This window comes from Phodopus roborovskii, unplaced genomic scaffold, assembly GCF_943737965.1.
Source record: "Phodopus roborovskii unplaced genomic scaffold, PHOROB, whole genome shotgun sequence".
NCBI classification, from domain to species: Eukaryota; Metazoa; Chordata; class Mammalia; order Rodentia; family Cricetidae; genus Phodopus; species Phodopus roborovskii.
In genome coordinates, this window is record NW_026126480.1 from 30508915 (window position 1) to 30531743 (window position 22829).

Sequence of the window (22829 nt, forward strand, 5' to 3'; positions counted from 1 at the left end):
TGTTTTTATCTGTCAAAGCTTTGGGGGGGGCAGGCAAGCTTAGAAGAAAAGTGACAATTTCAGGTGGCTCATTCTGATACTTCTGTCGGATGCCTGAAGATAGAGTATAACTATGTAAAAGGCAAACCCCCAACACCTAGCACAAGAGAGGCATTTAATAAGCAGTGATCCTTTCCTCCCTACTTCAACAAGCACATTTATTTGGCTGAACTCAGCTATTTGGCCAACAATCTTAAATAATCTATGTTTTCCATTAAACCCTTTGGAATATCCTTGAAACCTAAAATTCTTAGATTTTTACTATTGAATACTGGAGAACATTTAACAAACTAATCAGACATGAATGTGACAATTCCAAGGACTTACGATGGATCTATTAAAGGAAAATATACATTCATGGAAGAAAAGCTTCTGAATGAGGGCCAGGCTGAAGAATGGGGCCCTTATTTTGTAGTGAAGAAGTAAGCACTGAGGTTTGCAGGAAGGAAGTGATGTCACCAGAATTGTGAGTGAAGAACTGAGCAGTATGTAAAACATGTTAGGAAGGGCAGAGTTATAGAGGTTAGAGATCAATTAAAGACTACAACTGCAACCACCTGAACAGTAACAAAGTCATTTAATTGTACGGTGACAGCAAGCAGGGGGAGACATACAAGGAATCCATGGAAAAGCCAAGTCAATTTGAGCAAGTGGCTACCAAGATTAGACTGAGAAGAAGAGATGTCAAAGATGACACCACCATTTTGAGTCTGGGATTCTAAAATGAAAAGTGAACGAAATCACTTAGCTTTAGGGAAAGAAAACAGAGAAGGTTGGACTAGATGTTTCATCAATTAGCTTTAGGGAAAGAAAACAGAGAAGGTTGGACTAGACGTTTCAATCAATTTCCCAACTACAGAGCCCAAGCTGTACTCCCAAGGCAAGTGCCATGTTTCATTACCACAGAAGCCCAGCTCTGAAATTTAGAAAGGTTTGGGAATCTAAAGTAGTCCCCTAAGTTTTACCCGGTGATTAGAAAAACCCAGGCCCGGGGACTAGGTTTGTCACCTTTGCTCCATCTTAGTCTTCACCTCTCTCTAGCCCTATTGCTACAACTCTCTCCTAAGTCAACAGCAGCCTCTATGATGCCCACAATACTTACAACTTTTTTTCTGCTAACAGAAAACTGAAACTTTTTTTCTGCTAACAGACAGCTGAAAGGATCATTTCAAAATACACATTTGGCAATTGCTACTCCTGTTTAGAGCTCTTCACTCTGCCTACAAGGGTATTCTTGAACGACTGCTCTCCACCTGTCTTTCTCTCCCATCCTCTCCCACCACCCATCTTCAGGAGTGACAGTGTCACCCCACTGTCCTGCTCACAGCCTCTTCAGGTCCCAGGCTCATAAACTGCTTACTCTGTCAAATAAAGGTACACACCTGCTTCTCCTTCTCATCTAGCAAACAGCTGCTCATTTTTCAGACACAAACTCTTAAATTCAGCCACAAAAACTCACTACAGATCACCTCTGGTTAAATTCTCTCACAATGTAACTATCTAGGATGTTCTTCACCTCAAGAGGCAGACAGACTTTTTGAGAAAAAGTGACTCACAAAGCAGTACAACAAAAAGCAGATATTTGTATCTATTTATCACTCACCTCCCCAACTATATAATAGCTCCTTAAAGCAGGACAAAACTGTGTATCACATTAGGTAGAAACAGAATTCTACCTCTCTCACAAAGAATCACTTCTCAATCCTAAAGTAAACACACTAAAATTTAAGGAAAACATTTACAAGTCTAAAGCTAACCCTTAAGAATAAGGGCAGGAATGACATGAACTACAATATTCAGGACTTAAAGGATCACAGGGTAGTCAGATTTTGCTTTAGAAAACATGACTATGGATAGGGTCAAACATGTGGAGACATTCAGACATCATCAGTGGCTGAATCCAAGACAGTCACCAAAGAACCCAAACAAGCCACCAAGAGGAGTCAAGGGAAACAAGGTCATGTTAGCTTTCCCCAGTGACAAGATTTTCTCACCTGACGGAATCTCTTGAGGTGTATAATAAGCACATCAGGCAGAGTCCACAGGCTTAATGTGATGCTCCCCTGTTGCAGCTGCTTGCAGTGTGGGCACCGCCATGCATCATCTGGAGCAAGCTGGAAACAAGGAGCACGATTTCCATTAGGTACCACATAATGAAAATCTTTGTCATGGCAGACAGCTGAACTACTCTCCTGCCCAGGGCCTGGTATTACTCAGCATCTCTCTGGAAGTTGCATGGAAGGGCAGCCAATGGGATAACATAATCATAAGTAGCAACTGGCCAGTGTAGACACCAGATGAGTGCTAACCCACTCTACCTCCCTTAAATAAGAATGACTAAATACTCTTGTTACAGAAGCGCCCCCAATCCCAGCATGCCCCCAAATGCAACCTATCACCTTTACATCAATATGGACTTTTTAAATATAGAACATCTTACCTGAGCAAATCCCACTACTGCCAACCAAAGTGGAACATAGGGGGCTATCCCGAGCCCCAAGTCCCTACCATTTCCTTCTTCCTTTCACCCCATATCCCTCCATTTCTGAGACTGTCTCTTCTCCACACTAACTTCCATGAACACACTGTACTCCAAGTCTCACTCACTCTCACCCACACTTCATGTGTCCTAACCATTCTCTCCTCCAGCAGCAGTGAACTGCTCTAAGCCATCCTCCCCATATGCTTTCAGCAAGCTCTTCCAAACATCAGTCCAATACTCCATCCACATATAACATCTCTAAATAGGAAAGCTGGGGACATGTCAACTCAGAAGTGTTAAATGCATGAAAAAAATCCAGCCAGAGGAGCAACATCCAACCTGGGATCACACATGGGCTGAGGTAAGGAAAGCCCTAGGAATGGAAGATAATTCCCACCAGAATGTAAAAGAACCAAAGTCAGAAAATTGGGGAAATTGTCCGTTTTAAGAGAAATAACCAACCTCTGAAGTCACCAGGATCTGAAGGAGCACCCCCTCAAAGGGGAAAAAAAAATTATATGCAAACCAGAATCATCTCCTTTAGATGAAGCAAGAAAGAGTAGTGAGACTATGAAGTCATCAGTGCCATGCACCACAAGATGGTCAAATGAAGCCTGAGCAGAGACCACTGAGAACCTCAGAGACCAATGTCCACACTTCAAATCAGATAAACAAGAAGAGGCTAGGTGGACAAGAGGGCTACCAACAGTAAATGTGGGCAGAATAGAGGAAAAAGACCAGCCTGGTAACTTCAAGGGGAAGCACAACTGATGGGCTGTTTTCATGATGTGATTCAATCATGTTCACAGAAAAGATTGGTGGACTAAAAGGTAGAAGTTTGGGTCAACAGAAATGATCAGAAAGCCAGAAGAAAGGGGCCCAAAGTATCATCTAGTAAGCCCACATTTCATGTGGCATATTAATACTCTCCTTAAGTGGCTATTTAGTCTTCATACTTGTGTCAAAAGTGGGTCTCTGTCTGTTTAAATCCCAACACATTATAAACAGATAGTTTCATGAGATACAGTAGTAATGTCATAACATTTAATCACTCTGATAGTTTCTAAGATATTTCTCTGGTTTCTGTACTGACTATAAGCTGCTGGAAAGCTCCCAGGCCAGGCAATTGCACTCTGAGTATACTTGGCCTATCAAGGAGCCAGCTCTACAGACATGGACTTCCAGTCTGGTCTCATACACAGGTCTTCTTCATGGCAGGACAAGATCACTCTCTTCAGCATTTCCAACCTTTAGATTTTGTTCTTTACATAAGTCCAACACCTCAACACAGGACAGTCCAAGTGTCCCCAAATAACTATCAGATCCCTCCTCAAGGCCCCCTTCATCAAAATATTCTTGGCTATATCGTGACCCCCCAAATGTACCATCCCCACCCTCTCTTCCACATTTGAAGTAATGACAAGAGCAGCACCAGGAACATCACAGTTTTAGGAACTGTTTCTAAAGCCTCCATGGACCGCACAACAGCTCACACCCATACAGCACTGCTCGCTCATCAGTACTGAGCCTGAAGACAGCTGGACCCCAAACTATTGTCACACAACTGACTGCTAAGTTCAGCCTCCTCCTCTATATCTGTACTGTTATTTTAAACCCCACATTAAACTTCCCATCACATACACATTCCAGTACATATTTACTGAGCACTTCCTATGTGTCAAGCACCTCTCTTGGATACAAAGATATTCAGTTTGAGACAGATAAAGTCAAGGCTTTCACCATCCTAACTCTCTCCCTTAGCTCTTGTGCTCTTGCCACATTGATTAGATTTCTGTTTTTAACCCTGTCAATCTCCTTCCCACCCTAAGACTTTACTTCCCTTATATGGCTGTTTTTCTGATCTAGGGTATGAACAACATGAAGGTAGAACCACTGTCTTGGTCACTGAGTATTAAAGAGCGCTTTGTTTAGGACCCAACACACTATAGGTACTTGACAAAGCTTTAAAAGAATGAGCCTCTACACTCTAAAGCAACCTACCTGGCCAGCACAAACTCCTCAAACCAAGGCAGTGAGCTATTCTGTAGATCAAATGCACCTATCAGTTCATCTGCTAACCCCTAAGCTTTGTATTATTTTCAAACATCTCAGGTCAACTTTTAAGAACATGCAGTGAAAAAGACAGTAAACAAAGAATCTTTAATCAACCAACTTCAAAGCCAATGGGCTATTTTATAATTAAACACGTGTCCTTTGATAAATTATTTTTGAAGAAACTTGCTACACACAGATTGAGGGAGAGAACTCAGTGAGAGTCAGAAAATTATTTCCCAATATTTGAAGAAAATGACTATTTGTTACAGTATGACCAGGGGACCTATTTCAGGCTAATTTCAGCCCCTATCAGACCTATCAAGAAAGGAAATGGGCACCAGGTCTTAAGTAGACAAACTCCTTATAATAGAAGGCACTCAGGCAGCTGGAACAATCATTCATTTTAAATGAGGTAAAAGAATAGAAAAAGGAGTTTTAAAGTCCCTTCTAAACCTAAGGTGCCTAATTCCATAAATACAGGAGCAAAGTGTGAACTAACGGCCAAAATTATAATCCTGTTATAGTTGAATGCAAGTGCTCCCTGAAGGTGCACATACTAAATTTTGGTCCCTATCTGGTAACACTATTTTTGTAGGTATTGGAAACCTTTGGAAGGATCTGGATGGAGGAAGAAGGTCACCCATGATAGATCTTTGGGGTATCTTTTCCCTGGCCCCCTCCTTCTGTCCCCTCGTTCCCCACCAGCCATGAAGAGAGTAGTCTTCTCCTCAACATATTCCCATCTCCAGGATATTATGTCTCATAACAGATCCAGAATTAACAAAGCAAAGGACTGTGGCCTGAAACCATGAGCTAAAACAGATCTTCCCCTCTTATGTTGTTATCTTGAGTATATCAAGTGTTCTGTCAAACCACACAGAGTCAGGCTAACACAGATATGAAAAGCAAGATTAGATGAACTCTACACCCTCTGGTCAAGATTTTCCATAGGCCTGAGCTCCAGAGACTTAGCCATCTGCCTACCTGTTCATTCAACAATTAAATATTTACTGAGTTCCTATTATATGTAAACCACTATGCCAAGTGGTCCAGCACACTATGCTCCAACACAACATGATATGTGCACTGCTCTATATCAGAGCCACTGTCACTGAGTACTTAATAAGGAACTCAATTTTTCATTGTATCTAATTTTACTTAATTTAAATTTGAGTAAGTCCTGACACCTGTGTTTACAGGACATGTATACTAAATTGAAAAAAGTTGGGTTGTGTTAGTGCCACAGCTGTAATCACAACACTCAAGAGAGAGGTAGAGGTATGCCTTTGAAACCATCCTGGTCTACATACCAAGTTTTAGATCAGCTAGGTCTATATCATGAGACCTTGACTCAAAAACATAAAACAAAAATGACACAAACAAATATATTTTGAGAAAAGTTTCTATTACTAAGGAAAATAACACTTCCAAACTGAAATGAACAATATTAATAATTATGACTAAAATAATTACAAAAGTTCATTTCTAGAACACTCTAAATACTCAAAAATTTAAGTCACTCCTTGTTAAAGTCCTAAAAGGACTAACACTAAAAATGCCCACGTGGTGTGTAGAGTCTGTGGGAATGCAAATTCCTGAGGCACAGGCATGTGTGTTCCTGGGCAAGACTAATCTCATCTTGCTGGCCCTGCATCTTACCCGTTCTTCTTTGGTGTAGAGTTGGAAACACTGGGATAAAGTGCATGTTTGTGGCTGATGATGTTGTTCCTTCTGCAGACGGACACTCTCTGCATCAGGGATATATTCATCTTCAGTGTTTACAAACAAGCTGCAATTCAGGGGAAAGGCAGCTTTCAGAGAATGACTTATAAAGCAGATACAACAGCTTTTCAAAATAGTTATGAATTTATAACCCAAAATATCAATGCATAAGAATGTGGTAACTAACTCTTCTACTTTCTAAAATGTTCTTGGAAATTTCTCCACTGCAAAGTTATTTCAAAAGTTAACTTGGAATTAGCTTTTCTAAAATTGTCTATGATTGTGCTTATTGTGTTTTGAATTATGTGTATCTATGTGGGTATGCACATGTGAACACAGGTGCCCAAGGGGGTCAGAAGTGTCAGCTCTCTTAAAGTTGGAATTACAAGCTATTGTTAGCCTCCTGAAATAGATGCAAGAATTGAACTTGGTTCCTCTGCAAGAGTAGTATGTGCTCTTAACCAGAGCTCACTCTCTGTCCATGCTGCTTAAGTCATTCCTTCTTGACTATGTTATCTATGGACATGCATTTGATACAAGCTTACTGATTTACAGCTGTACAATCCTGAAGACACCTGATCCTGTCTGATTTATGCCTACAAGAGGTATGTCCCTGTGACAAAAGATCAAAGTAAATCAACACACACAGCAATTAATGAACATGTGGCTTTCTCCTAAGCAGCAGGTAAAATTTCTAAGGTTTTGTACCTAGGTAAGAAGTCAGGAAGAGAATAATAAACTGCTTCAGTAATGGGTTAAAACACACTTAAGATACTCAGTTAATGGTTAAGACTTGTATGTCCTGGCTAAATTAAAAGCTCTGGGTGCTGCCAAAATGATAATAAAGTTTAAACAAACAAACACACACTCACAAATCTTTTGTCTCCTTGTCCCATTCTACTACCAGTTTCACATGAGCTGTGCCTCCTGGTCCACAGGACTTTAATGCCCTAGAGAATGAGAGTAGAGCCACATGTTATTTTTCTAAGAAAGATTTTACTTAAATGTGATTATATTCTATCTAGAATCTCATAATTATAGGAAATCTTAATAGTTTCCCATCAGAAGTCTTTAATGAGACCAATGCAGCTTCTAATTTTGTAACTAGTTTAGAAGCAGAATGAAAAATTCGTAAATTAAAATATTCAATATAGAAATAAGAGTTTGCTTGCATACTCTAAGATATTATTTATCTTTCCAACTTTTGCCCAATGTCTCACCCACACAGAGACTAGACTCAGTTTCTTGAGAACAGTCTGCTCTCACACTTGCCCAACCCCACCCCACCATGCTTATCTTATGTCCATGTCAACTCCCCTGTACCTTCCTCTTCCATAAATACATACCAGCCAATTCACTGGTCATCACCATTTTTTGAGACACTCATCACTAATGGCTAATATTCATCTTTTATCTTTTGTATGCTGTGCAATATTTTTAGATTACTTAGCTACTTGCATGTCAACCAAATAGTGGCATGTCAAACAAGACTACATTGTTTAAAAAAATTAAATGGTGGTGGGGGAGAGTGAGACAATGTCTCATACACCCCAGGTCTCAAATTCACCATGTAGTCAACAACAGTCTTCAAATTCTGATCTTTCTGTACTGGAATTATAGGCATTCACAACCATGACCAGCTTATGTGTTTTTAAAACTATCATTATAATAAAAATAATGCAACTTTTCATTTTTATGTAGTCACATATGGATAGTCTATATACATATATCTGCTAGTACAAGAGATAGTATAAAGATAATAGAATAGATGTATAAAAATCACAGGAGTAGCAAAGCAGAGCAACTAATTCCATCAGAGGAGGAGGAACAATAAATCTTTACACAATAAAGAGAATATGGATAGTGTTACATGTTCAAGCAATCATCAGTACAATGAAGGCAAAAGCACATTTGGTGTAGGGGGGGAGAAAGATAGCAAAGAGACCTGGCCAAAGAGAAATAGAGAGTTAAAACTATAGGTTATGGACTTTGCCTTCTAGACAACAAGTTACCAAATAAGAGTAATGACTAGGGTATAACCAGAACATTAGCTTGGTACACTTCAATCTTCGTAAATGAGAGTGTAATTTATTTGTCATTTGTCTGTTTGTTTATGCATACATACATGTGTATTTGTGCAATTGTGTATTTTTTTAAACTTCCTAACATGAGCTACTTTAATTTCAAGAAAGTTCACAGAATACTTAGGTGCTAGTTTTATGTCAACTTGACACAAGCTAGAGTGATTGGAGAAAAGAAAGCCTCAATTGAGAAAATGCCTCTAAGAGACTGGGTTGTAGGCAAGCCTGTAAGGTATTTTCTTAAATTAGTAATTGATGGGGTAAGGCCCAGTCCATGGTGGGTGGTGACATCTCTGAGTACTGGATTCTATAAGAAAACAGACTGAGAAAGCCATGGGGAGCAAGCCAATAAGCAGCACCCCTCCATGGCCTCTGCATCAGCTCCTGCCTCCAGGTTCCTGCCCTGACTTCCTTAAATGATAAATAGTAATGTGGAAGTGTAAGTTCCACCAGACTTGCTTTTGGTCATGGTGTTTCATCACAGCAATAATAACCCTGACTAGCACAACTTTGAACCCAATATGAGTTAAAAGTAAAATAAGTGTTTAATTTCTTTTCTTTCTTTTTTTTTTTTTTTATGTTTACTTATTAGGTTTTCTTTCTTTCTTTCTTTTTTTTTTTACTTTCTAGTTTTTTTTTATTCAATTTATTATTTTACATGTTGATCCCAGTTCCCTCTCCCTCCCTCCCTCCCTTTTACCCTCTCTGCCCTCTCACATGCATCCTAACCACCCTCCCCTCCCATCCCCCTACCCCAATTCCATATGTAGGGGAGTGCCATCCAGTTGGGGTCATGTAGATCTGATAGGTCATGTGAAGTAGGGACTAGGGCTTCTCTCCTGTCTCTAGGTTAAGTTAGTTATCCCTCCATGGGGGATGTGTTTGCAAGGTCCTTTTGTGCATCAGGGATACATCCTGGCTCCACTGTCTGAGGTCCCTTAGACTGCTCAGTCCTTCTGGCTGAGACCCATATTCAGGGGGCCTGAGTCAGTCCCATGATGGCTTCCCAGCTATCAGTCTGGGGCCCATTAGCTCCTCCTTGTTCAGGTCAGGTCAACTGTCTCTATGTGTTTCTGCAGCCTGGTCTTGTCCTCTCCATCTGCATCTGGGTTCTAGTTCGACTCAGTGTTTATGTATGGGTGTTTTCTTTTTTATTTATTTTATTAATTTATTTATTTTACATCCCAACCACAGTTCCACGCCCCCTCTTTCCATTCCCTCCTCTTTGCCTGCCACCATCCACTCCTCCTCTGTTTCTGTTCTGAAAGGGGCAGGTCTTCGTGAGTATCAGCAATGCATAGCATATCAAATTACCACGTACTTAATTTCTACATGAGCTTAAAGAATTTAAGACACAACATGCAAATTATACCAGACATCAGACATTATGTTAAGTGTCACATGAGCACATGTGAGATTCTTGAAAATAGTTTTGTGTTTGTCTTTTACCTTTCTACTGTTGGGTGGCACAAGGGCTGTTCTTCCTGAGGCAGCAAGTAAGTTATTCCCACCACACTGACCACACGCAAACTGAATGGACACACCTATATCAAATGACAAATGAGAATTCAGCTGGACTTAGCCAAGGGCGTGTTTCACAGTGGCATTTCCAAAACAGATCAGATACAGCAAACAGCTCACCTTACAAAATACTCCTCCATGTCATGTACTCAAAGGCAACTTATTTATCAAGAATTTAAGCATTCCATTGCTTTCACAGAACACAATTCATTGGCCTTCTATGTACACCTCAACACAGTAATTTTTAAAATTTATAGATAGAAAGTTGTTCTATAACATCTCATGGTGAACATATATTAGTTAGGCACCTAGTTAGGCACCATAATAGTTCAAGGGAACTTTTCAATGGCAACTCCTTTCAGAAACTGGGGGTAAATTCTCAGTCTTGAAAAATCGCAAGAAGAGCAGTTTCACTGTACTGACTGCTGTTTCTTTGTAAAAAGCATGCTCTACTGGAATATCAAAATGCTTACAAACCTGGATGCTGACAGTAGGCCTCAAGAAATACTTCATCTTCTCCAAGATCTCCTTCTGCAGAAGGTCCCATGCTACTGTCTTCTCTAGGTGTAGGACAAAAGGCAGTCCAAATCTACCACACAAATAACAGGGTCACCTTAAATTACAGCAATCCCTTCAGAGTTTCAATCCCTTATTCTTGGTCTTTTTCGAATGGATTACAATCTAACTGGTTTTAGAACAGTACTCAAGCAGGGGGGGTGGGGGAACCCTAACAATGGTAATCTCATGGGGAGACAAGATCAGAAGAACTGCATTGATCCCTGAATATGTCCTTCTCTACACACACAGATCTTTTGTAGACCTCACTCCCTCAGCATAGAATACCCTCCCCCACTGCCCTATGCTCTCTCCTGCTTATCTGCATGATACCCTCATTCCCTATGAATTAGCACTAGCCACTGGTTTATAAACACTGCCTGACTTTCCATCCTCATGTGCTATCTAGGCTTATAGCAACTTGACACAAGCAATATTCATTTTGGAAGAAGGAACATCAGCTGAAAAAATATTCCATTATACTGATCTGTGAGGCTTTTTTTATTATTAATAATTAATGCAGGAGGGCCCAGCTCACTGTGGTCCTGAGTTGGTGGTCCTAGATAAGTGCCCTAAGAAAGGAGGCTCAGAAAGCCATGGTGAGCAAGTCAGTAATTCCTCCATTCTTTCTGCTCCAGGTTCTTGCCCTGACTTCCCTCAGAAACAAAATAACTTGAAAATTGTTTGACAAAATAGACCCTCTCCTCACCAAGCTATTTATGGTAGTGTTTTACCACAGCAATAGAAACCATTAAGACACTTTACCAACAAACTGATGGCAAAGACATGAACATACCTTAGCAGCCTAAACAACCAACGCACAGAAAGCAGAAGCTGCTCAATGAATCAATCACTTCATGAATCTAACTAAAAGATGAACTGTGAAGATCAGGTTGATGCAGAGTGCTAAAGTGCTAAGAAAATCATTCCTAATGGTCAGCTAGTGATTTATTCACAGCAGTAACACTGAAGCTATTTGTCTGAAAGTACTCATGGGTAAAACAGCTTCCTATCACACAACCATGATTCTACTCTAAGAGCCTGGTGCCATCAAAGCGGATTTCATAGGTCTCAACTCCAAGAAACTACTACAAGCTCCCTTCCATCCTATACTTTAAACATGTCAAACTCCTAATCTGCATTGGAGCCCCACCTCTATATGGGACCTTTCCCCAGATGTTCCCACAGCTCACTCCTCCTTTCAGTGAGACCTTGCTGAACTCTGGTTCTAATGTATACCAAGAGTCTCTTATTCACACACTATCATTTTAGCCTGTGTCTGTATCTTTAACATGGTGATAACTTCCTGAGGTTAAATGTGTTGACTTGGTTTTGGTTGGCCTGTACCTAACTAGAGAACCTGCTTACATCCCAAGAGTTTAGAACAATGCCTGAACACTGTAAGTATCAACATTTCTGTTAGTATCATTAATACATGTGACATTTTTTTAAAGTTTATCACCCAAGGAACTTATTTCCAAGTGAAATTTTAAAAGGATCAAATAATGGCTATCCTGACTAGTAAAAATAAATAAATAAAAACAAAACAAAAAACCTCTGAGTCCTTCTTCTGAAACATATTCATCTGTTGTTATCATTCAGGTGAAGCTTTTTGTGATCTACTTTGAAAGATATTCTATAGTTCCCATACATTCTTAAAGAGGTCAACAGAGAAATTTGAGGCATTTTTACTCCCAAATTTCTAACTCAGAATGCTGAATGAATAAAGGTGCCACTTGCCAAGACAGGAAATACTGGAAGAGAAAGATAATGTGTTCAGTTGGGGACTTAAGTCTAAGAAACACATATCATACAAAGAAATATGTAAAGACTTTTTTTCTAAGGTTTAAGATATAGATTCAGAATTCTAAGAAAAGCCTAATAAACACAGGACATCAGCTCTCAAAAATCTAAGCAAGCTTTTCCTTTCCTTTTTTCCTTCCTTTTTTCCTTCCTTTTTTCCTTCCTTTTTTCCTTCCTTCCTTCCTTTCTTCCTTCCTTCCTATTTTCAAGACAGGATTTCTTTGTGGAACTCACTCTGTAGACTAGGCTGGCCTCAAACTCACAGAGATCTGCCTGCCTCTGCCTCCCAAGTGCTGGGATTAAAGGCATACACTACCACTAGCACCAACCAGCTTAAATAAGCTTTAAAATAAGCAGCTTTCAAATTCTAACATCCTAACTTTATAGTCTTTCCCTTCCCAATCAAACAAACGAAACTAACTTACACAAAGATTCCTTCTGAATAACTGAATGGAAAATGAACTGCAGCTAGGCATAATGGCACCTGCCTGTAACCCCAGCATTTAGGAACTGAGGCTAGAGGATTAGGAGTTCATCGGTAGCCTGGGATACACAGCAAATTAAAAAATTCCCACTAAAAGTAGGTTATTTTCATCTCTGCTTTTGAAGGATTTTAAAACATGTAACCTCAAAAATGTCAGTATTTATTGGGAAATAATCTGGTTCTTACCTTTTCCCTTGCTGCCCAGTACAGGCCCGGTTACACACAAGCAAAACAATCTTGTCGCTTGCCACTCTGGTGGGCAAATCCACTTTCCCTGGTTTCGCTGCAGTTGATGGTGGGGAAGACAGTCTATGATGATCCAAGCCAAATTTCAAGTGGTTTAAATTGTTGTTTAAGTGAATGCCTGACAGAATAAAAACAGTTCAACTTAGCTCTTCAAGATTCTTTTCATTTATTCATTACAAAGAACAGGAATAGAAATAATAAGAAGCTGTCATTATATAATTTAAACCACAACCAAAATAGGGACAAACACTCTACTATGAGATTATTCACTTAACCATTAGGCTAGGTATCAACATTCATCATTTCCTTTAAAGTAAGTTTCCCTACCTTTAAAAACTAGAAATTAGAATCCTCTACATGAGTCAAAGTCAGACAGTTTTAAAGGGCAAAAACCCATAAAAACAATTTAAAGTTAGATCTAGTAACTGGTAACCAAATGCATTCCAAAAGCAATGTAGTCATTTGAAATCATCTACAGGATTTCACTAGCAGTTTCTTGTCCCTGATTATCACAACAAGAGGTAAAACTGCACTTACTAATCCAGACCTGTTGTGAGAACATAACTAGAACATATCACCCCACATTAGTAAGAACAAAAATTCCTGACAGACAACACAAATCTTCAGTGTCCTATAGCAGAGCTTCTTGTTATGCAGGGCCGTCCATCCAGCTAGTCAATACCTAGGTTCTGCAGCTAATCAATGACAATATCTGTTAATTCCAGTAAAGGAATTAGGATGGCACCTAGTGAAATATAGCCCCATAAGGAGAAAAGGCCTTTCTCACAACACCACCAATAATACTAACACTTGAAGAAGAAAACAGAAAGCATTCACAGAAGAGGTCTGGCAGTAAGCTAAGCAGTCTAAGACTTGCTGTTAAGATGCAGCAGCACCATAATAATTTGAATGACAAGTAATAGCTAATATAAAAATAAATCCAGATAAGTTTAATAAAGCAATCACTAAAAATACAAATTTTAGGCATAAATACCACAAAGAAATCCCAAAGGAGTAAGAGTGGAAAAAAAATAAAGGTAATAGAAACTAAATCAGAATTAACAAGTAACCTCATTCCCAGGTGCTTGGCAAAGGTACAAGTGTGAAGTGATCAGGATTTCTAATGAGATAAAAGGATGCTGTTCAACTGCTGCAAAAATCCACTCTTCAAATCACAGCCCTTTGTCTTCTAACAGATGGGACCTGGGGCCAGTGATTTAACCTCTCTAATTCACAGCTGTCATCGCCAAAGTGAGAACTATGGTGTTCTCAAATGTTGCTACTAACTAGAGCACTCATAAGGTCATTAAATCATAGTCTAACACATGCTTGCAAGTGATGAACCTTTCAACAGAGGCAACCTCTAGATAGAGTATGATGTTTAGATTCATTAATGCATAGGAAATCAATGTGATAAGATAAACCCTAAGCATTCAAGGAGCAAGGACTGAATTGGGGTATTTTTTTTCCGTTGAAAAATCACTAGCTGGACTTTTGGTGCATATTAGAAACTGCCAGGTATAAAAAATATGGAACCATAATATGGCCAGGACTCCAAAGAATGTCAGCATAGTAGGGAAAACAGAGGAGAAAACAGGTCATTTCCACATACATATACTAGATAGATGAGCAGAAGCAATGATTGAGTTCTGCAATCCAGAAGTTAACCAACATGTCCTTTACAGACCCATGTACTTGAAGTCTTGGTCCCCAGCTAAAAACACTACTACCAAGAAAAAACGGCTTCACTAGAGGAAGCAGTCACTGAGAACACTCTGCTTCACTTATTTGTCTATCTTTGTTGGTACCTGATTCTATCCAGATGCATTGTTTATTTAGTTACAAAAGAAGTTGGAGCTCTTCTTTCATTTATACCTTCTTTTTTTTTTTTTCTTTTAAAGAATTAGTTTTGAGATTTCTCTCTTCTATTGTCTTTGTCTTAAATTTATGTTTTATTGAGCACAGGAACACAAATTCCTGGTGCAACGAGATGGATATAGAAAAAACAAAAAGGAAATAAAATATGGGAACAGTGATTTATTAGAGAAAATGGTGTAAAAAGAAAAACAAATCCACCTGGCTGAATGTGAGGAAGGGCATCTAAGAACCCAAGCACAAATTCATGTCAGAAATAGAAGAACCCAAATTTTAAAAGTTGTTACTCTAACATTTAAAAAGGAAGACGAAATTAGCCTTGCTCTCTGAGTAACTTGGGGAAGGATGTCTTTATAATGTGCTTAATAGTTTTCAAGAGTAAAGGAAAAGGAACAGAACAGAGATTAAAACACAAGCACAACTAGAGAATTCAAGCAGCTTAAAGCAAATTTATACAAAATAGGCAGAAAAGCTGGTAAGGTGGACCTCTGGGTAATGTGAAGGCATGTAAAGAAATTAATATAACAGGTAAGTGAAGGGTCAAATGTTCAATACATTGAAATGAGATCTGGGTTTCAAAAGGATCATCACTAACAATAAAAGAGAGATTTTATAAAAACAAGATAACAGAAATCTAAAAACACAACAGTATGTACACTTAATCACAATTTTTAAAATATACTGTCATATAATACTTCAATGCCCACAGTGGTCAAATTTGCAAACTCAGGTGCATAATAGAGACATGACCATTTACCTCTTTGACTAAGAATTCCTTCAGGTCTAAATATTTCTGGAGTCTCAAAGGCAAAAATGCAATCACTCTCATGAACCGTCTCCAGGTCATCTGTGTCACTAAAGGAACGATGGAACCCATCATAGTACATTTCCGTTAACACAATCTACAAAATGGGGAAAATGTGAACAGTTGGGTAACTGGAAATTAAATATAAAATGACCTTCTAATCCTACCCTTACCTTCATAAGACCATCAGATTGGTAATGCTCAGTAGAGGCTATTAGATGTCTTCTAAGACCACATTATTTGCTGGTAATGAGAGACTTAGAAGTGTAATAGTCTCTGTGACTGTGTAGAAATACACTCTGAATACAGACTCCTATGGCATGAAATCCAGAGTTCTTCCAAGTTTGAGGACAGGTTATAACAGGATTACTCATTCTTGTTTCACAGAAAGAAAAGGAAACAGACCTGACTAGGGTTCCACATGTATTCTGTCTTGCATGTATCTATCTGCATTATGAAGCCAAGCTCTAAGTAAACAAAAAGCAGCTGAAAATGGTATGTGCAATGGCTCTACTTTTAGGAGACTCCCAGAAAACAAAATCTAAAGAATACTATATAACATAGCACTACAGTTAAGTGACCTTCTTAGCACTGGTACTTAAGATACTTTAAATTTCTAAGTTATGTTTTTACAATGAAACAGAAAAACAAAAGACAGGGAAGAAACAATGGCTACATTTAAAGTTTATGTTGCATGTTCAGCAGTACTGTCCAATGCAAAAGTACTAGACTGGGCACAGCAAGAGAAAGTTCCAGGCCCAGCTTGTCATCAACGGCCTTCTTCAACAGGATGAAGAGGCACCACTGGGCTCCAACTACCATCACCACCTCAAGAGTCCTAACATTCAACAGGTCTGAGGTGAAATGACTGGAAACTTGTTTCACAAATGATGCCCCCCCCCAAAAAAAAGAAAAAGACTCTTTGCACATTTCCTTCTATTCCTTCTAAGAAATTTTATGCTTGTGCTGTTTTTCTCCTGGTGAGCATGGAAGCATAATTCACCTCTCCAGAAAGCTGAGGGATAAAGCAAACTAGTAATTATATCACCAATTTATACCACATGTGAAAAGAGTGAGACAGCACTGGGGCTTTGAAGACACAGCTGCATTGCCTCAGATACCAAGACCTCATCCTGGAGAGGAAATGGAATCACGCAGCAATTTAAAAGAAAGAAAATATCAACATTTCATCATTATGCCAGTACTCAGCCTATGAAAACAGAAGAGATCGTCTACATTAAGGCAACACTGCTTTAGGTGTATTTGCCCAAATGGGGCCAAATGAGGCCAAAGAACAATATACCTTTATTATTCATGTGATTATATATAAGCTTTCAAAAGCTATTTCACAAATAGTCATCCTTCCTTATAAATCCCAAGGAATGTTTCCCATAATGTTTTTTCCAATAAAAACTGTAAAATATGTTGTCACCAACAAGACAAAAGAATTTTTTGGTCAATTTAAACATAGCTATTTATCAAAGATGTATTTCCCTTCCCTTTCCCCAAAATGAGAAACCCAACTTTTTCCTATCTAAACAAAAGACTTTGGTCTTCAGTAAGGAAACAAAACAGGGTGGCAGGTATAACTCAGGTATAGAGCACTTACTAGCAGTTTTAAGGCCCTGGGTTCAAACCCCAGTGCCACAACAGTGGCTAGAAAAGACACACAAATGAACATATACTATATACAGAACATCATACTGGCAAGATGCCCATTCTTACCACCACAACAGGAGGGAATTCCTAAGCCTCTCTGTCACATACCATAGTAGTGTGAAAGGTTAAGTAATTACAGTTTACGTAGAAAGCCATGAGGTTTTGCATAATGCAGTTTTTCCTTTCATATATATGATTAACTGAAGCATGCAAGGGTTTTTCTATACACTGTATTCTTTGAGGCTAGATTTTCCCTCCTCACCACACTAAATGCAACTGGTTTTAAATTTCTAACATATTTGACAGAAAATTTTAAAAGGAAAAAAAGAATGCAGATAAGCAGAAAACAACACTTTAGTGGCTCATGTGTAGTTGGTCTTAGCAGGTTATTACCTGATCAGTGGGGATCTTTGTCTCCATAGACACAGCTTCCCGAAGTCTGGCAACAGTCCCAGACAGAGGCACAGCCACACCAATCCTCATGCAGTGGGAACATTTCCCTTGATACACTACAGTGACATAGAGAGGCCTGTACAGATCACAAAGTCAGATCTTCTCATTAGTCACTTATTTTAGCTAAAATATGGAAGAAGTGAAACAAACCTAACCTGAAATCAACACAAAAACTAAAATAAGGCCTGAGACAGCTCAGATGCCTAGCATGCACAGCCCTATAAGCCCCCAGTACAACATAAACCATAAACAGTGGCATATGCCCACCACTGCAGCATTTCGAACCTAAAGACAGGAGAGTGGAAGTTCAAAGTCATTTTCAGCTATACAAGTTTGAGACCAGCTTGTGATACATGAGACTATCTAAAAACAAAAGAAATTGAAGTCAACATCCCCTTTATTTGGGAGCCAAACAGAAAAAAAAAAAAAAAAAAAAAAAAAAAAATTTCATTTAGACCTAACTAGAAACTATTAAACAAGTCAAAAAACCTTTGAAAAAGCCATCTTCATAAAAACATTTTTCAAGTAACATATCCATAATTGGTTCTGCCTTTTTCTTCAAAATAGTCTACCTTCTGGAACCTCTGAAAGTCTTAATAAATACAAGTAGGGTCTCCAGAGAATCTATGACTAGTTGGGGGGGGGGGGAGAAAATGGTGTGGGCTTGCTTATTTCATGTGCCTGCTCAGCCTGTACACTCAGACAGGCACTTAGCTCCAAGAATGTAACAAAGCTTGTGTTCATTACCATTAAGCCTATTAATTGCTAAATAAGTGAAAGGCTTTAACAGGAAGCTGCAGAGGAAAAAGTACCCTATCACAGCAAATTGTTCATTTTACACACATACATTCTTACCTTGTGTGGGGTAGTGGAATTGGCAAAGAAATGCACAAGAAAGGGTCAAAAGTGTTGCTCTGTTTCTGACAATGAGGACATGTCAAAGAAGATCTTTGAAAATAAAAATGTAAAATAGTCACATAAGATCACATAGAACTATGTTAAGCACACAAAGCAAGAGGGAACAAACATATCATTTTCTCCTACCTGTACTGGGCTTGAAAAAGTTCTTGTACAAAAGTGCTACAGACAGGAAAAGATGGTCCCTCAGGCATCATATCAATCTCTGATGGTGGCTAAAACAAAACAAACAAACAAGCAAAAAAACTTAAGTACAATTCACAGGCCTAAAGTACCAATTCTTGATTGAAGTTGAGCCTAAAATGTCACAAATACTCTACTTCCTTTATAAGCTGTATATGGAACCCAGATGCTTCTAAGGTAAGAAGAACACAGCACATAGCCTGAAGATCACATGGATTCATTCCCTCACACAGACTACTACTGCATTTCTCTAGCCTGTTGGGAGGCTGGAAAGCTCTCCTCCCTTGAATGTGATGTGCATCTTGATGCTTAATCACAGACTGCTTCAAATCTTATTTAACCTTTTCATGATCCTAGCTACTAAGCATCTCCTACCACATGTCAAGAACATTGTACAGGATGTTAGCATACAAGGATATGTAACATGGTGCGGCCTTTAGGCTATCTCAATATGGTGATCGAGCCAACCATGTATACACAGTCATGACAGTGTTCAGGAACAAAAGGACCTTAAACCAGACTAATACACAACTTTCTAAAACTAGAAATTTTAAAATGTAGAGCAGACTTGTCACAAACTTCAAAAGCTCCAAAAAAAAGTATTCTTCCTACTATATGAACCACTTTACCTATCATATTACAGCTACATGTGGAAAAGTTATATGTGTGAACTGTTATGTTTCTCAGTAAAACCATTCTGGACTTAGTTTCTATGCTCAAATCCAAGACTAACAGCAGAGGTCTTAATAGAATAGAAAGCAACTGGTTCCCTTCATTAGACTTGTGGGTCATTAGTTACAGTTGTCTTTTACTTACACTGCCAGCATAATAAGCAGGATAATCCCATAAAGTGTCCACTTAGCTTTATACTCACCCAGAGCTGGTCACTCTACTTAATGCAACAAGCCCTCAACAGAAGTTTGTGAGGAGACTTCCTTCTCTCTTTACCCCTTTCCCAACTCCCCAACTGCTCAAGGAGTGAGTACACGTACTCACCTTCAGAGGGGGTTGGCCACTCTGCTTCACAGCATGGTTGAGGTCTTCATGAACTCGATCCAAAAGCCATAGCAGAAACTCCTGGGCATCATGCTGGGAATTTCCTCGATACTGCAGAGCATTCTTTGACACAATACTCTATGCAAGGAAATAAATCAGCAAAAGCAGTTGTGAGTTCCTCGCTCTGAAGACAAACTATCATAATTCTGAAAGAGGGATATGAAATCTCAGCAGTATCCGAAAAGACTGCAGAAAAACAAAACCAGAGGAAAATCCTGATGAATGAAATCCAGTTACCAGCAAGGTACTGATATTAACATCTTAGTTGTGACATTGACATGAGATATTAGTGACAAGGAAACTAGTGCAGATAGTGAAAGGACTTTTATGCTACTTTTGTTGACATTTCTAGAATTCTAAAATTATCCTAAGAATTAAGTTTAGGAATACATTTTTTATTAACAGAGCAGTTGTATAGACAATGTGTCATGGGAGTAGAACACAAGATAGAGAAAGAGTTGATGGACAGTGATGACATCTCAAGAGATATAACTTAAACTTTGAAGAGGAAAAGACAAGGCTCAAAGTGGGGCAGCAACATGTTTAAACCAAAAAAAAGTGGTAAGAAAATATTATGACTCCAAGAAAGACCAAGAAGTTCAATAGACTGAAAGAACAGGTCTGCAAGGCGGAGCAAGAGGAATGAGTAAAGACAAGACTAGCTCAGAAAGGATTTTAAAAGCAAACTAAAGATGTCACAGGAATCCAGAAAATGACTAAATGAACTGGCTAAGACCACATGTGAGAAAAGAAGCTGGGTACAACTATTCCAAAGGGAATGGAAGTATAATGACCTGTTGGAATAATTAGAAAAGAATGCATACAAAACATTTTACATATAAATGAGACAAATAAGCACTCCAACTTTAACTATGAGTGTTTCATTTGAAGTAGGGAGAGGGTGCACAGTGAAGCAGTTATGAAATAAATTAGGAAAAAAACAACAAAGGTCTAAGGCAACATGGTGAAGACATAAATGAAAAAGCAAACCTGCAAAGGATTTAGAAAGGTGTCAGAATCAATAAAATTTGTGACCCAATTTGTAGAGAGTTAGGAAATAGACCTCTATGACACCCATGTCTTCTCTGATGGTGGCTTTTACGTACATCAAGACAAAAGAGGGAAAAATAAAGTAGGTGATGAGTTCTCTTTCAAATCCACTGTGGCTCACATTCAGTAAAGCCTCTAAGAAGAGGACAAGGCAGACAACTGAGAAAACACACATCTGGGCTCAGTGCAAGAGTCTACACTAAAAACAGAGGTGCAGAAGTCAACAGATGAGTGACTATAATCACAAATACTACTGAGATTGCCCAGTAATGTCACAGACATTAAGCCAGAGGAGGAAACCCAGAAGACATACACATTTAGGCTTGGGAGGACATCAAAAGAGACCAAGAAAAAAAAAAAAAAAAACCATTAGAGCTGTGGCCAAGAGCATAGAGTTCAAAGAACTAAATGAAGAATTCCATGAGGGAAATGACCTACTGGTATTATTAAAGGTAAACAATGATAAAGCAAACCAACCAACTACAAACTGTGGCCAAAGAGGCAACTCAGCAGCCATTTGCCATGTAAGCCTGGCAACCTGAGCTTGATTCCCAAAAACCCATGTAAAAATTGGTGGAAACAGAGTTGCACTCTGACTTTCACACAGGTGCCATGATGTGTGCACATCCCCACACACATCATGCAGGTGCACATGCACACACGGAGAGAATCACAAACTGCCTGCTGTAGCTCCAATTGAGAAAAATAATGACCAAACAAAAGAAAAAGAAAAAAAAAAAAAAAAAAAGAAACAGACTGTAATCTGATTGATGACCAATCATAGCTTGATGACCAATTACATGTAAATAAAAACAAAATTTGATTTATAAAATATATTAAGATTCAGTTTGGGATGAAGAATCAAAGAGATATAAGAAATAATACATGCAACACCAGCAAAACTCACCAGCAAACAAGTGAGGAAATTCAGGCATGATGGCCCTCATCTAATATCTCAGCACTTGGGAGTATGGCACAAGAGGATTACTATATGAGTTCAAGGCTAGCCTGGACTACAGAGACTGACCCTGTCTCAAAAAACAGTGAAGGAAGAACCTGATAATAAACAGGGCTAGAGGAATACAACCTGGATGTCATTTGGTAACAACATGGTGAGACAGGCACAGGACTGCCTTTAGTATACTACCCAACTTCTCCCAGCAGAGGACAGATTTCTTTCTTGGTCTTTATTTCTACCTCTTCCCTGGTGGTCTAGTGGTTAGGATTCAGCCCTCTCAATCTCTGCTTCTTTTGTGCCCCTAAAGCATTTATATACTTGACATCTCCACTGTGAAATACATTCGCTTGTAGTCTTCTGTTCCTTCACTTACATCAAAACAAAACCACTGGTATGTTCAGTAGAAGAATAAGATTTAAAACAAAACAAACAAACAAAAAAAAAAAAACCCAAAAAGCAAAAAACCCTAGAACATCTTTTGTAAGAAATATCACTGATACTAGCAATTAGGCCAATTGCTAACTAAGTATGGTACTAGATCAGTGGAGCTATAGAGAAAACCAGGAATGTTATCAAAATTTTCTATTTCTGACTTGGATAATGATCAGGCATAAACCAGAAAATGAGGGCCCACTCTAAACACTGAGTTTCAGACACTGACATCACCCCAAATGAGGTTGCCCATGGTGCTCAGGAAAGATATCTAGGTGGGTGATTCAAATCAGAAAGGCATATGGGTATCAAATGAGCAAAGAGAACAACACATCTAGTGAGAAGAGCAGCCACCACGCCAGAATCTTGACAAACATGAGCATAAGAAAAGAAATGAAACTGGTCAAGGAAGTTCACCCAAGCTGAACCAAAACAGAACTTAAAGGAGATGG

General features: G+C 38.9%; 1 protein-coding gene across 1 annotated transcript in view; it reads right to left on the reverse strand.

The window, feature by feature from the left end:
- Positions 1-22829, reverse strand: part of Usp31 (ubiquitin specific peptidase 31) — a 56091-nt gene that overhangs the window by 11057 nt on the left and 22205 nt on the right. Inside the window, exons 2-12 of the mRNA XM_051192854.1 lie at positions 19878-20015; positions 18825-18913; positions 18636-18728; positions 17721-17856; positions 15621-15765; positions 12929-13106; positions 10378-10489; positions 9829-9923; positions 7171-7248; positions 6236-6365; positions 2034-2153 (exon numbers count right to left, since the gene is read on the reverse strand). Of these exons, the coding sequence (XP_051048811.1) occupies positions 2034-2153; positions 6236-6365; positions 7171-7248; positions 9829-9923; positions 10378-10489; positions 12929-13106; positions 15621-15765; positions 17721-17856; positions 18636-18728; positions 18825-18913; positions 19878-20015 (1314 nt within the window). The remainder of the gene's footprint in view (positions 1-2033; positions 2154-6235; positions 6366-7170; positions 7249-9828; positions 9924-10377; positions 10490-12928; positions 13107-15620; positions 15766-17720; positions 17857-18635; positions 18729-18824; positions 18914-19877; positions 20016-22829) is intronic.